The following is a 15,548-nucleotide window of genomic DNA, read 5'->3' as shown; positions in this document are numbered from 1 at the left end:
TGAATAAATCAGGAATTGTTGAATCGTGATGGAGAAAAATCGTAAATCGTGGCTGATCAATTCACAAATTTGGACGATTCACGATGAACAAATTAGAAATCTGGATGATTTAGGAAAAACACGATTTGATTAGGAAGATCAAATCAGAAATCTGGACCAAAGATGGACAAATTGTGAATTTATGGAAGAAATCATAAGTTGAATTTGGTTCAGATTGTATAAATCGCATATACACAATTCACGGTAGTCTTATGAGTTCCGAAAATGCCCTTGGGCTATTATTTTGAGAAAAATCTGAAAGATTATTTAAGCCATAGGATTAATTTGGAGTAATAAGATACGTTACTAAGATTATTCTCTAGTTATATACTTAAAATTAGTTAGACATTGATCACTCCTGTTATTATTAGTGTTTAGTGAGTTGTAATGGTAGGTCATAACGGTATAAGTTGTAAATAAATTGATGTATATGAGTAATGAGTTGAGACAATTTTCCCTAAATGAAAATGCTATATTTTTATAGGAAATGACGAAAATGAAAAGTGCACAGTAAAAGGAAGTAAATCTTATCAAAATGATCATAAGCAAATCTTTTTAATATATATATACTCCATATAATTAAAACTCTTGTTATCATCTTTAGTTTGATGTGTGTATTAAATAGTATTTATTATTAAATTAAATTAAATTAAACTTAAATGAAGAATGAGAGATGAATAAGATATTAAAAAAAAGAAATTGTAAAAAGTAGAGGGGTGAGAGAAAGATATAATTTAACAGTAAATATCCCTTAAAACTAAAAAATTGAACTGGCAAAAAAAATCCAAAATTAAATCCAATGACTTGTTAAAACAAAAATACTATACAAATATATGATGAAATATGTTTTGCATTTTTGTCTATTAGATATAAAATTAAGTTTTATCGTCAATCTTCAATGAATGGCAAAACAAAGCCACATGATGAATTTATCATTGACTACAATCCTAGTTTGGATGGTCAGAGATGTCATACATAGAAGAAAACTACCAAGTACCAAGAGTCATTACATTTTAGATAAATAATTCAATAACACTTCAAAAATTAGGATTGCGAAAGAACAATTGGTCCCCAGTAACCAAGTGAAATTCAGGGATATCAGTTAAGAGAAAAGGAGATGGATAACAACTGAAATTTGCATAATACTTCTCCAGTCTAAAGATAAGGAGACGCTGCTGTCACTGCGTATATCATGTGTCTGGGTCTTTGCCTGCGTCTGCCTCTACTGGTTGCTCGAGGATTATATTACAACTGTTCATCGTACGAGCATCAAGAAGACCATGATTCCAGAGTTTGATCATAAACAATCTCCAGCACCTGTATAGGATGGAAGAAAAGAGTTTAATACAATGACGGGCAAAGACACGGTGTATGTGTGGCAAAACTGATCAATAGTAACAACCTACAAATCCTAAATAGCAGAAGGCATAAAGACTTGTTGCTGACCAAGCGTCAGTCTTGTACATATATAGAAGGAATTAAATAGGTTGAAAGACAAATAACTTTTCAAAGAAACAGAATCAACCAAACCGGGATTGTGAACCAACAAATTCATTCTGAGAAAATAAAGTTGGGGAATATAGCAAATAAAGCTAAACGGTTTTCATAGAAGAAGCTACCAAAGTAGTGCTGGTATCTGAACAAGATCCTGTTTGTGCAGCTTGGAGAAAGCCTCGCACGCCCAAGGAATATGACCATCCGCCAATACTCTGCCATCATGATAGAACAAATTAAATAAGAAAAATTATTGACAGCACAAGCATTTTTGCCAATGTAATAGATAAATCCTGATCTACATGCTGCTGTCCTTGAGAAGTTTAATATAATGTAGCTAGAAGAGAAATATGCTGCGGTTGTTTTGTTGTGCTGAATCCTAAAAAGTTCTTTTAGTGTTTACAGTTCAACCAAGAAAACTTTGCTCCACTCAGCAGCAGCCCGAGGCGTCCTATAGAAATTAAAACTATCTAAAAGAGCCAATAGAACAGTTGACAGCGCATCTTCATGACCAAGAAAATTATATTTCACCCACCATGTGTATTTGGATCGAGCTACTTAAGAGCTATTTTGAGCTTGATTCTTGAAAACCAAATTCTACCTCTTTAAGTGAGGCTCATTATCATAAACTACACGAGATTTAGTTTGAGAAATACTTACTCATTGGGTTGTGAGCAAGTTTGATAATACATCCACAAGCATGGATGAGTTTACAAAACTACTACTGCCATTTACATTTCGCAGTTATACTAGTGACCAGTGTGTAATGATCTAATCAACCTGTTACATTATGATAAAAAATGAATTTTAGCACTCCCTCCGTCCCTCTGTAGCTGAGTCATATTCCTTTCTAGGTTGTCCCACTGTAGCTGAGTCGTTTCCTTTTTTGGCAAAAAACAACTTTTCTTCTCTCTTACTTTTACTCTCTCTTACTTTATTCTCTCTTCATCTATCTACCTTTTTCCTTTTCTACTTTATTATCTATTTACTTAACTCACTTAACACAACTTTTCTTAAATCTCGTGCCAAAAAAAACGTCTCTATTACAGAGGGACGGAGGGAGTACATAAAATATTTGTTTGAAAAAGAAATAGTTTGTCTTGGAAAGGATAAATATTTGAATGTGAAAATAGATTGACAAAGATTGCTGAGCCTCGATTAAGCTTGAATAAACTCATTCAGCCACGCCCCTTCCATGTATTAGATAAATTAAGCTCGAGTTTGCAAAATAATAAATTATCCAAACTCAAACTTTTCAATACAATGTACTGTAATATTCCTAATTTATGTACTTAACAAATTTGTAAGGTAGCAGTAGGGTGGATTACCTATGTTGGACACACAAGGCAAAAAAATACACTTAATCTGCATGCATGGGTAGTAGGTACTAAAAGAACTTGACAATCATCTCTAAACCTATAAGAGAATTGACTTGCAAGCAGAAAAGGTGGAAAGTTTTCAGTTATTTCTTACCAAATTGATTGATGCATTTCTCAAGGCAACATCACAGATAGAAAAGCTCTTTCTTTGAAAGACAATTAATCATTACTATGCAACAGTAAATCAATATAGAGTCAAACAACACTTGCAGAGTTGCATACATGTAGTGCCATATGCTTTTTGGATATGAGTTATATTTCTATCCATGAATTGTCTTAACAAATTTGTGTCTGCGTGCATGTATTACATGGTCTATAGCAGATTCTAATGAGATAGTAAAAATGGAAGAGGTACAAAAAGCATAAGTTGCTGACCTTTGCTTCCTGACAAAAGAGTTCCAAAGATGCATCAACCGCTTCTCATCTTTTGTCACATCCACAAAGTCATCCAGCATCTGCTCCACATCAGGAAATCATATGCAAACTCAATATGATGAATCTCCAAAAACATAAACAACATGGTATTACTGTAGGTAGCAGAAAGACTTAAACTGATGTAATACAGGGCATAGGTTGCGGGTACTCAAAGCCGCGAAGAAAAAAGTGAGGCTTAAATACTAAAATCAATTAAAGGATACAATTCCTGAGAACAAAATCCAGTTCAACCAGAAACACAATTTAGTAAGATCAGGGAAGAGAATTGAAGAACCAACCACCAGGCTGTTTGTCATCTTACTTGACGTACATGTATTACAGCCCCAAAAGATATTTCAAAATTATGATAATTTCCAGCCTTTCTTTGGTCCATAAGAAACTTGGTAAAAAAAATCTGACATTTTCAGATACAGAATATTAAGGTAAATACATCTGAACATAGTTTTATAGATAGTTGATAGTTCTACCTACAACAAGATTCCATAGCTATCGCCTATCTGGTCACAAAATAAAGGGTTTGATAAATACATGTGCCCATGACAACAGTGAGCAGGCTCAAGGTCACAGTCAATCTCACAAAAATAATTTGGCCATAAATTATTTTGGCATGTATAGAATAACAACAAAGAAGCTGAGAGAAATTATATTTCCCATCTGGCTGAAAGCTATTGCAGCATTCACAAAGGCCAGGTTTCTGTGGTATTGCAAGAGATCATATACTACTGATGCGAAAAAGGACTTTGAACTACATCAAATGCAATTAGCTGCCCAGTGAGCCAGATAAACACAGTTAAATTGTACCATATAAATATCAAGTGTAAATGGGACTATCAGCTACAGTTGAAGTGTTCATTGCATATTCGCATGTTTGATTTCAATAAACTAAATTAGTTCGATATACATGGGCGAACTCAACCTATACAGTAAATTAAAAACTATACAGTACAGTATATGGTAAAAAAGGCAATTTAGGCCATGTTGCTTATAATTTATAAGTTACCGTTATTCTTCGGGCTTTTGCCTATTGACACACAACCAAACTGTCAAACAAAGCAAATTGAACCTCAAACTGAAACACTTTACAGGCAAAAAATTTGGAGCAGAATAAACAACTAATGATCAGAGAGACTGCATACCCTTTGGTCTTCAAGATCTGCAACATCATCATCAACTTCATCCTCACTGTCCCGATCTGATAGGACTTGTTCCATGGCCATGGGCTATTAAATTACCAAATCATTACTTCCAGATCTATAAAATTAAAATCTCGTGATTCTCTAAGCATAGCATGTCACACTAGTTTCTCAATGTGTTAATTGCTTTCAAAATGCAACACTGTATACCTTTCAAACATGCATAACCCAGCCTCAAAGATACATAATAAAGAATACATAATACATTCACCCCCTTTTTTTCTCATACAGTACTTGGTAACAAGCTTTTCACAGCATGAAGACTAATATTCACTGACAAGATAACATTAATAAAGAATGTTTTATTTTTAAGTACTACACACCCCAACTCAGATTATTTGTAGAAGACAAATTTGAACAGTTTATCCAACCACTTTAGACACATTAAAGCTGGACCCAAACAGAACTGTACTGCATTACATGTTGGTAGAAACTGAAAAATATGACAGGTACTCATGTAGAAACTAGAAAGTTGATGTGATAAAAATGATCATTGAACCACTCACTTGCGCTCTATGAGAGTGAAAGAACTGCCGCTTCTGCAAGAGTGCACGACTGTAGCCAAAAAAAGAGAAATAATAAAATAATCAGTCAATGATCATATCATTTCGACAGGTAAATTAGAGTGGGGTAAAAGATCTAGCTGCTTAATATGACTATGAAATATGAACTCTGTTAGCTGGCTAAAAAGAGAATCAGCTACACCCCTGAAGTATGCAATAGATGTCATTGAACGTATCAAAACAATTCATTGAAAATACAATCCAAGTCACAAAAGCACGGAGTATTATTGTTGTTTTTTTAGGTGTTCAACAAGATGACTCTAAGAAAGTTCCTCTGAAACCACATGGTATTATAAATATAGATGTCGAAAAACTATCTACAAAACAAGTCACTCTTCAATATACTCCCTCCGTTCCATAAAAATAAGGACATTTCCATTTTGGGATGCCCCATAAAAATATCTCATTCTATTTTTGGTAACTTCCTTCTCTCTAATAAGGTGGCCTCATTCTCCACTAAAAATACTATAATTACTTTTTCTTTCTATCTCTCTCTTACTTTCCCAATTGTGCATTAATTCCCGTGCCGTACCAAATGTCCATATTTTTATGGGACGGAGGGAGTAATATAGATGTCAAAAAAACCTGGTAGCCAACAAAGATAAGACAGTCAAATCAAGCTAAAGGTAGCATATCATGTTAAAAATGTAAATTATGAGTTCTTTGAGAGTCTGAGGACTTCACTTACTTTCTAGGATCAGAGCGTTCAACAGATAATTTCCTTGTCTTTGCAAACTGTAGTAATGCTGGATGCGCAATGTTTCCAGGTAATGACTGGACACATTCAGGGTCTGCATATAAATGAGCAGTGGCAGATGAAGCTCTGGGACTGGATGCATCACAATCTGCAGTCTCTTCTACACCAACTAAATGTCAGATGTAATTTTCTTTTCAAGTGTATAGACAGCTAAGCATATTTACGTGGAGTAGTATTTTAAACATGTTAACTTTTGTTGTTAATTAGCCCTTGGAGGCAGATAAAGGAATGCTTACGGGAAAAGTTATACCATGTACAGTTCACATCCATGTAAAGGCATATATAAGGAGGTCAATGGCCAAGCAAGAAACCTTAAAAGTCAGTATATTTCATCATGCAGAAACCAGTCGGTTATATTTAAATATTTATTTAACATTTTAATAAGCAGAAATCAATGCAGTTAGTTTCACACAACTCTAACACAATTACACATGTTCAGAGAATCTAGCTTCGGGGACCAACAGCAAGAAACTCATCACTTATGAATTTTAGAGTAAAACCAACTGCTTTACACTTCAGCATGAAAGCAAACGAAGAACTAGCTAGTAATGATTCAGCAACAAGGCTACTCTGCTGGATAAATTATCGATGCTGATAGTACTGCAACAGTCTCTTGCTATGGTTAAATACCTAAATAAATTATTAATACGCAAGAAAGAGAAAATAACACAAATAACCAAGATACATATTGCATGAATTACCAACAGTCTTTTCTCTAAGCTCGATGATTGATCCCGGCATTTCAGAATCTAAGACAAGAGGAAGCACAAACTTCGGATTCTGCATTGGGCTCTTAATTTTTCTGCGCCGTGGTGCCTTTGAACTGTGTTGCACCCAGATAATTTCACAACATTTAACTTTTAAAATCCTAAACAGCTTATTCTGAAAATATTTAGTCCATCCAAGGCATACCAAAGGAAAAATGTTTGTTGCTTAGGATCAACACCAGCTGCAACATTCTGCACAAAGCAAAGTATATATGTTCCTCAAATTCCTTATTGCAATTGAGAGACATCACATAGCTATATGCACATCAATTACACATTAAGATATACTCCCTCTGTCTCATTAAAAAACGTTTTCCTTTTAAGGCTGCCCCATTAAAAATGAAACGTTTCCTAATATGGAACCAACATCATCTCTACTTTTTCCTCTATCTTACTTTACTCTCTCTTCATTAACTCACAAAAAACATTGCATAAAATCTTGTGCCGGAAACCACATGTTTCATATTTATTGGGACACAGGGACTATTTCTCAGGCTTGGGAGCATCAATGCCAAAAAAGATCAATATATATATATATATATATATAGAGAGAGAGAGAGAGAGAGATGTGATAAGTTGCTAACTTTTCTTAAATTGCTAACTCATCAATGCACTGTCTAAAAAATGTCAACACGATGACGTTAGTATGTTAATATAAATTTAGATGACATACTTATGTCTTTGAGTTAACAATTGATCACACCTCTATATATATATATATATAATATGTATATATATATATATATATATATATATATTACCATTACCATTTCCTGGCTCACTGCACACAACTAATGTAAGCTTAAAAGACACTAACAAACATGGGAAGTTAAAACCAGAGAAAAATTAGTATATTGACCTCAGATCTCCATGTATCGGTCTTTACAGATATATTGACAGCTTGAAATTCCTCTGTTACCTACATAATTTCTTCAGGAATCAGTATAGTTCTTTAGGTATTCTGTCAGCTCAGTGACCTACATTAAGTTTACCAACCCAAAATTCAAAGTTGAAGAGGTCATGGCAGGCCGGCAGGTGAAATCTGAGACCCTGTTAAATAAACTTCAGGAATTAATGCATAGTCTGGAGAGCATTTTACACTTGGACAAATAAAGACAATCAGATTCTACAGTACCTTAAAGCTTGCACATTTGACCAAGCAGAAAGGGCATGTAAAGTCCTCCGTTACTGTGTATACATATTATTAAGTCAGCCTTTTCACGTGCAGCAACAAGGATGAAATGCACAGCTTGCACAAAGGTACAAGTCAGAAATACTCTGAAGAATAATACTTCCACCATCCCAGAGAAACGTTCATTTCTTTCCAATTTTGGTACATCCACAACAACATTCAGTTTTCATATTTGGACACACTATCCCAGCACAATCCCTTTATGTTTTACCCTAACTTTATCAACTTGTTCACAATATTACTATCCATGGCCCATCACTATAACACTATAATCTTTCTCCACTCATCACACACAGTCACCTAACAATTTCTTAAAACCTGTGCCATCAAAAGTGATTAGCATGTCTCTGGGGCGGAGGGAGTATGCAATTCAAAATAGTAACTGAAACCAAAGATGAGTTATGCTTGGCTATGGGTCTTATGAACAAACAGATGTTTCCTTTGAAACAAAGGCAAATCATGCAGGGGGAGAAACTAGAGGCATCTTCTACAAGAATGGTGAACAATGGCAAGCTAATACCTTCAGTCCTCTGCAACTTGTTATTATAGTATCTGTAGTTGAAAACAACATTTCCAGTCCTCAACCTGGACGGAAACAATCAATAGGATAGTGTGAGGCAATGAAATAAGGATATGGAATGACGCATTTGCTGCAGGAAGAAAGGAGAAAGTAATTATATTTATTTGTACTCTCTTAAGTCATGTTTCTTTTTTAACTTGTCCAATCTTATAGTTGCAACTCGTATGTTCTCAACGCCGAATACAGGGAGATAAAACCACCGTTCACAACTTCACATACTACAACGTAAAGAGAAGAGTCCATCACATTGTTATCAACCATTTCATAAAGCATTAACTTTGTCAATTAAAATGTTTTTCATGATGCAGAACACTCTGAGAAACAAGAATACATTTTATTAATCATCAATTCATATTCATGATGAAATAGGTTGGTTCAGACATGGTTCATTATAGCAGTAGAGCAATATCCAGAAACATAGTAAAAGAAGCAGAGTCCATATTTATTGCAAGATTCTATCGTGAGATACCGTTTACAGTCGGTAACATGTTTTACAGCAAAGCAAGCTGCATTTCCATCTTTGAGCAGTTCACAGTTTTAGAGATCAAAAGTATGGTTGCTAAGGTTTTAGTTAGCTCAATATGTCAAAACGGTCATCAAGCTTTTGGTACGACAACCCAAATATATTTGCAAACACTAGAGTAGGACCCATGCCCTTAAACAACCCATCTGTCTACCACCCCTAAGGTTGACATATAACTATTTCCAGGTAGTACTTGTGATGAACAGTAGTCAGAATAGGCAACACCATGAGATGTTCGTCATGAAGTCATGGTATATGGTAACACTGAGACAAATTATTAATTACTAATTGCTTTTATACTCAGATGAGTGATGCCACACTGGCTACTTTTGTCAGACAATGTGCATGAAGAACATTAAGTGTTTGTGTTGTGGTTATGCAAGAATTCACCTGATAATCTGAGGTAAAGTGGAGGAGGGAACGTCATAATATGAGAATGAATCATAAGGAGATCTCTGCTTGAGCCCAATTTCTTCTGCTGCAACACGGACTTGCAGTTGTTGAGACAAAGCCTTTGGTAAAGCAGATAAACAAGTAACAATCAACAAAAAGCACTATTCAATGGCAGAATATCACTAAAATGTTAAAACAGGGTTTCTCTGGGAATAAAAAAGTTTTGTTCTCTGTAAAATGGGAACATACCATAGTTCCAGCATGGGGACTGTGAAATGAAAAGCATTTATCTTCTCCAAAACAGCCCGTCTGTGGAAAAGAACTAGTTGAGAAAAGGTGAAGGGAATAGAAACTGAGAATGTGATTAAGAAATGATGAGGATGCTAATTTACGAAGCTAAACTTATTCCTCCTTCTTTAGTCAAAATATTAATAAAAAATCCAATAGCCATAAATAAATAAGAACTAGGTTTGTAGCCTCAATAATGCTGTAAACTGGGAGTGATCGACATATGACAGTGATCAGAAATAGTCAACTAAGCGAGTACAAAGGTCATAACAAACTAAGATACGAATTGAGAGTGAAAGTACAGGTTTTAAGGCCTCCAGAAGACATATGCCTTACATGAATAACAAATACAGCCTTGAGTACCCATAAAGTAACTACTGCTATGCATAATGCACTGAATGATCAACACAACCAAAATGATCCCTTAAGACTACGAAGACACCTCCAATGTTATAACAGGCACTAAGGCTAGGCAGGCAGCAAATCATGGCCTAGCACCATCCTAGGTGCAATAAAGAGGCTAATATCTTTCTTTGGTGAAGAGGTATATGGATGGCCAAGGGCCACCTGAGGCCTTGGCAGGACCTATGTAATAACTAGACACCTCAAAGGAACAGCGCAAAATATAAAGCTACTTCATCAACAGAAAAAAAAAACTAAAACAAATATATGAGGAACGAACATAATAACTATCCCATTCATGCTACTGTATCAACAAAAAAGAGCATGTCTTAGCTTAAATGATGGCTTTACAAAGTTATAAACAGGACAACTAAATGAATTTTCTTACATCTTTTCTCAAGAGTACGGCTAACTTTGACTACTCGTGATATAAGTAACCCAATAAAGAAAAGGTGTCCCCAATGTAGCAAATTCAATTCCACATGTTGGACAAATAAGAACAACACATTTACAAGTTCTAGGAACATCAGGAAGTATATGATCACCATATTTCAGTTTCATTATTTTATAATTACTGCATACCTTTAGGAAGCAGGAATGCAAGTCAACAGACGACAACATCTCAGCTCTCCCCCCACTACTCAAGTTCAAAGAATTTTCCCATGACAAGTGAAGCAACTCCATTGGAATCTTACCCAGGAAACAGTGACCTCCAACATTAGCTATCATCATTAAGGAAACACTTAGGCAGGACGACCGGACAAACAAAAGAAGAAACTAGAGGCAAATTCTAAAGCCTTATTAATAAATGGCAATATGAAAAGAAAATATAATAGACAGCTTCTAGTGAAAAGAAATTACAAACAAGAAGAAAATGCATATTATGAGAGGCAAAACTTAACTCCGCATTAATAATAGATTGCAATACAAAAGAGAAACTTAAGGATCAAATTCCATATTGATTTTCACGGATACCCATGGAACAATGGTTGGAAATTTGGCATATGCTCAATATGACTGACCACTAAAGAAAATTTGAAAGCCACAAACAATGTACCTAGTTCTACTTTATAGGTGAGTAACACAGGGAAAGAATAGAGCCAAGTTTGATGTCACATTCCCTTCAAGTGTACTTAATCTTGTTTGGATGAATATGACAAGAACAAGAAGTCAAGAGCAGGAAACCTTGCAGCTTACAAGAACTGTTTACTAAAAGGAAATCTAGAGAGATTCTCCCACAATTTAGATAAGACCGTTTTTGGGGTCCTAAACATATGGCCATTCACGATTTTGATCCACAGTATTATAGTTTTGATAGCTTTGGGTCCTTAACATTATGAATTGGTCTATTTTTTGTCCTACAAGCAATGGAGCCGTTAAATTTGACGGTCCAAGCAATTTTGGCTCGATTAGTAACCTAAACACTATAATGTGAAACCCTGAAACACTAGACTAAAGTCCTTTTTTGGTACTCCTAACATATGAGTATTTTACATTTTTGTTCTAAACACATGAGCAGTTGCGCTTTTGATCAAGATCAAACATCATACATTTATCCATATTTTGCTAAAAATTGACTTGGTCATTCAATTTTGACAATGTTAAGGTTCAAAATCTCTCCGATGTCCGGCCATGAAACTACACGTTGATGGAAAATTTTGAATGGGAAGCTAGAGCCTGAATTTGAGCCTGTGACAACGACTCATAGTTGGCCACACCGGCAACCTTATCAATGAAAGGATGTTGTAATAAGGCAGTGGCGCAGCTTTCGACGTCAGTGGCAGCACTTTAGGTTAGGATTTTCTTGTAAAACAAAATAAAAATTAATTAATAGTAATGTTTACGTGTTTATTAATAGTTTCGTAAATTTTGAGGAGAAGAGACATTGCATGCGCAAATTCAGGCGCTAGCTTCGCCTCTAAAGTTCATAATGTTTAGGACTAAGGACTAAAGCTAGGAAACAAAATGTTTTGGACCAAAATGGTCAAATGCTCGTATGTTTAAGATCAAAATGAAATACAAATGCTAATGCCATCTCTTTGACTTCATCAGCTATAGTGGAGTATTAAAAAAGTATCCTAATCAAATAGGACAAATCTATCCAACATATTCAAACTCACCTGGAAACGATGGTGCATCTGTGTTCTCCTTAAACAATTCAGCTACAAGAGGAGCAGCAAACCATGAATTTTTGCAAACTTTGTATCCCTTAATGTAGACACCAAATATGAAAAAAGCATACCACAGCTAACAAACAAAATTGTTAGAGAGCCAGATTTGACTTCAGCTGATAGTTTATTAATTTCGGGAAGAATAAAATTCGCTTCATCCTGGTTCATTGCATCATCTTCAGTACATTTAGTCAAAATACACTCTCGACTGAATCGATAGACTGCAGAATCCTGCATCAATAAGAAGTCAGAGAGGGAGAGAGAGCAACTGAAGGTCATAACAACAAACTAATGAATTGAGCAGAACTCAACACTACCTCTACAACTGCAGGACTATAAACGGGTCTTGCCAACATTATACACAAAGGTAATAAACTTTGAATTTGAGATTCATCATTTACAGTTGACGGTAGGGAAATTGTCATTTGAATCCTACAAAGAAAGCAATACATTTGTAAACTACATTAGTATTGCAATTTGAATGACAGCATATGCATCCCAGATTCCAACTATAAAGCATACATCAACTCGAGAGACTTTGAAAAAGAACAAATAAAACAAATTAGGATGAAAATGGATTGGTAGTGGTAAGTAATATTTGAGGGATGACCAAACGGTGCATTCTTGTAAATATGTCAAGATTGTCCATTGTGATGAACCTTTAGACCCAATCAGTATTTTGGTAAAAAAAGGGCAATTTTATAGGTCTACCCAGTCCAAGGATGCCATACAATGCTTACAATAAAAGAATTAAGGGAATCAGGGTCAAGAAAAGCGACAACATAATATGTATCTTCATAAGAGAATCCTATACTTCATGGTTTTACAAAAAGTTGATAAGTACCAAGCAAGTGTATGTGGGATAAGGAACATTATTGTTCATGCATAACAATATAATTAGTTGTTAGTGCTCCCTAAATCTGTAGAGGAACATGGACAACATAAATGCTTGTGAGTGCTTCATAAATTTGATGCATAGTGAGAGCAGTTCCTAACTTCTCTTGGCGACTGAAAATTCAAAATTAGTTGCAGAAAAAGAAATCTTGACAAAGAGCAATATACATAAAGAGTTCTACCTTTTCTTGTGTTTTGCTTGTATTTTGTATTGTAAACATCTCTGAAGAAAGGATGGCTGCAGAAGAATCTGCCTCTAGTTAGAATTTCAATCCAAAATACATTTTCCAATAAATATATACTCCCTCCGTAGCAATGTTATCAAATAGCGGATACGGCGGCGCCATGGCGCTATGGCATGGCGTTCTGTGGTGGAAATGTCATAGCAACATGGCGCTGCCATAGCACCGCCATATCCACCATTTGACAACATTGCGTGTGTACTGCATTTAGGAATGAGGCATTATGCAAGAAATATGGATGTTAGAGCTATATTTTATGCTTTATTAATTGTTTTAAGAGTTCTAGATGTTATATTTTTGTTATTTTCCAATTTTTTAATTATGTATAAATAATAAGTATTATTTTATTTATTTAATTATTGACAACCATATCCGTCATACTAATATGCCATATCCCTGTGGCGGTTTTTAGGCGAACCGCCATAAGCTGCCATACGAGATTGAAAACACTGCTCCATAGCCTCTCTACATTATTCTCCCACTTCCTTTACTCTCTCTCCACTTTAACTAATTATTATCATTTTCCCGAAACAAGTGCAAAAAAGAAGTGTGTCAAAGGGACGGAGTGAGTACATGAAAGATATCAGATTCATTGTTGGCAAAAGCTAATAAAAATAGCCAAAAAAATCAATAACTAAGTAATTAACGTGTGCATATGCTGATTATCTAAATCCACTATTGAGTATTGACATGTCAGTACTAAATGAAGTAACTCCTCGACAAATAGCACCAGCCAATTCCATCATCATATCCAAAAAGGCTTCGAAAATATTTCTTGAAAAAAGAAATAACATGAGCAACTGAGCAGGACTAAGAGGAAGAGGAAGCAGCAAGATGGAAGAATCTTACGTTTCTAGCAGCACGGCGCTGAAGAATGTTGTACAATTCAACGGGCTTGCAGTAAATTGAGAGGCTTTCCTCGGCTGCAATTTGCTCTTCTGGAGACAAATGCGCACGGGGATCTTGACGGCACATATGGTCCGCACCTTGGGAGTAACTGCAATTGCAAACACAATTCCTGTTCCAAAAATTAAATTACACTGATGATCCCAACTGATCCCTAATAATTAGATTTTTTATGTTCCACGAACTAGAACTAGAATGCAAACAGGATATCCTAGTTGACCTCTAACAATGACATTTCAAAATGCAGTCAATTTGGTTGAAATTAGATGCCAAATTTATGAATCTATCTGACATTTGTCAAATTAAAGACTTAGGGAAATCATAATTCCCTGTTCATATAATAAGTTGAGGATCTCAATTCAATTGATCAGTGTTTGGACATAATTATTCAATCATCAGACAACATATTTTCCGATATACTATGAGAGCATGGAGACTATAAATAACAACTTCTTGTAAACCACATTGCAACCTGAACAATGGTTCAACAAATGAACAAAACTACAAGAAGCGGTATTGAGCAAGTGACCTATAAAAGCTAGTACTCCATTTGATTGGCTTTATTTGCAACTTAATGGGCACAGAAAGTAAACTCCAATTAAAGAATCTCACAGCCACTCAATGCACCATTAATGCTTCAGCGTGTATATCAGAATAAACACTTACGCAGTTTCACGAGCCACGAGAGGTATGCCCGGCATCCGTTGCTAGGGCTGTAGTATAAATGAATCAAGCGGACCGGAAAAGAGGCTGGAGTTCAGCTTGTTTAGACCAAACCATCAAAAATCCTCTTCCTCTTGGGGAAAATACAACCACGTTTCTAGGTTATGCCCTGTAATACCCGAAAATTTGTGGAATTTTATTCTTTTAATTAAGGATGAAATTTTTCTATGTTTTTGTGTTTAAAATATGGTGTGGAAAATATTTTGTGTTTATTTGATTGTTGTGGATATGGGATTTTCTACCTAGCCAAATTAAAATTTGGTTTTATTAATTCAGCTATGTTTTAAAATTCTAATTAATCGATTTAAACCTCTCTCTCCCTCCCCTTTTTTTCGAAATCCCTTCCCCATCACCCCATGATGTTCTCAACTTCCTCCACCCTCATATAACCGATCCTTTTCTTCCCCTTTCCTTTTCTTTTCTCTTTTCGGTCACTCTCTCAATCTCTCCCTCTCTCTCTCGCAAAGTTGCTCTCTCTCACTGGTAAGTCTCCCTCCTTCTCCCTCTCGGTTTTTATCTTCTTCCTTTCACCCCCCTCTTATCACCTTCTTGGATTCCTCAAGGTGATACCCTCCTTCGTCGTGAATCGGAGTCGGAAAAGGAAGTA

General features: G+C 35.4%; 1 protein-coding gene across 4 annotated transcripts; it reads right to left on the bottom strand.

The window, feature by feature from the left end:
* Positions 1–933: 933 nt before the first annotated feature.
* On the bottom strand, positions 934–15,276 carry LOC121798660 (polycomb group protein EMBRYONIC FLOWER 2-like). Of its 4 annotated transcripts, none has more exons than XM_042197772.1 (21): positions 14,885–15,271; positions 14,162–14,330; positions 13,253–13,308; positions 12,494–12,608; positions 12,248–12,407; positions 12,126–12,167; positions 10,588–10,727; positions 9,565–9,624; positions 9,313–9,434; positions 8,340–8,404; positions 7,763–7,815; positions 7,609–7,677; positions 7,487–7,546; positions 6,773–6,819; positions 6,562–6,683; positions 5,792–5,894; positions 5,047–5,095; positions 4,484–4,567; positions 3,288–3,367; positions 1,659–1,748; positions 934–1,356 (listed from the first exon to the last, which is right to left on the bottom strand). In XM_042197772.1, the coding sequence occupies exons 1-21, from the start codon at positions 14,917–14,919 to the stop codon at positions 1,230–1,232; spliced, it is 1,848 nt and encodes a 615-aa protein (XP_042053706.1). In that variant the 5' UTR covers positions 14,920–15,271; the 3' UTR covers positions 934–1,229. The 4 variants fall into 4 exon arrangements, with proteins under 4 accessions (XP_042053706.1, XP_042053704.1, XP_042053705.1 ...); XM_042197770.1 differs by having other exon boundaries at positions 5,792–5,960; positions 14,885–15,270; XM_042197771.1 differs by having other exon boundaries at positions 5,792–5,960; positions 7,624–7,677; positions 14,885–15,269.
* Between the last annotated feature and the right edge of the window lie 272 nt (positions 15,277–15,548).

The sequence above is a fragment of the Salvia splendens genome, chromosome 4, assembly GCF_004379255.2.
Source record: "Salvia splendens isolate huo1 chromosome 4, SspV2, whole genome shotgun sequence".
Lineage (NCBI taxonomy): Eukaryota > Viridiplantae > Streptophyta > Magnoliopsida > Lamiales > Lamiaceae > Salvia > Salvia splendens.
This window is presented reverse-complemented; position numbering and strand designations above follow the sequence as displayed.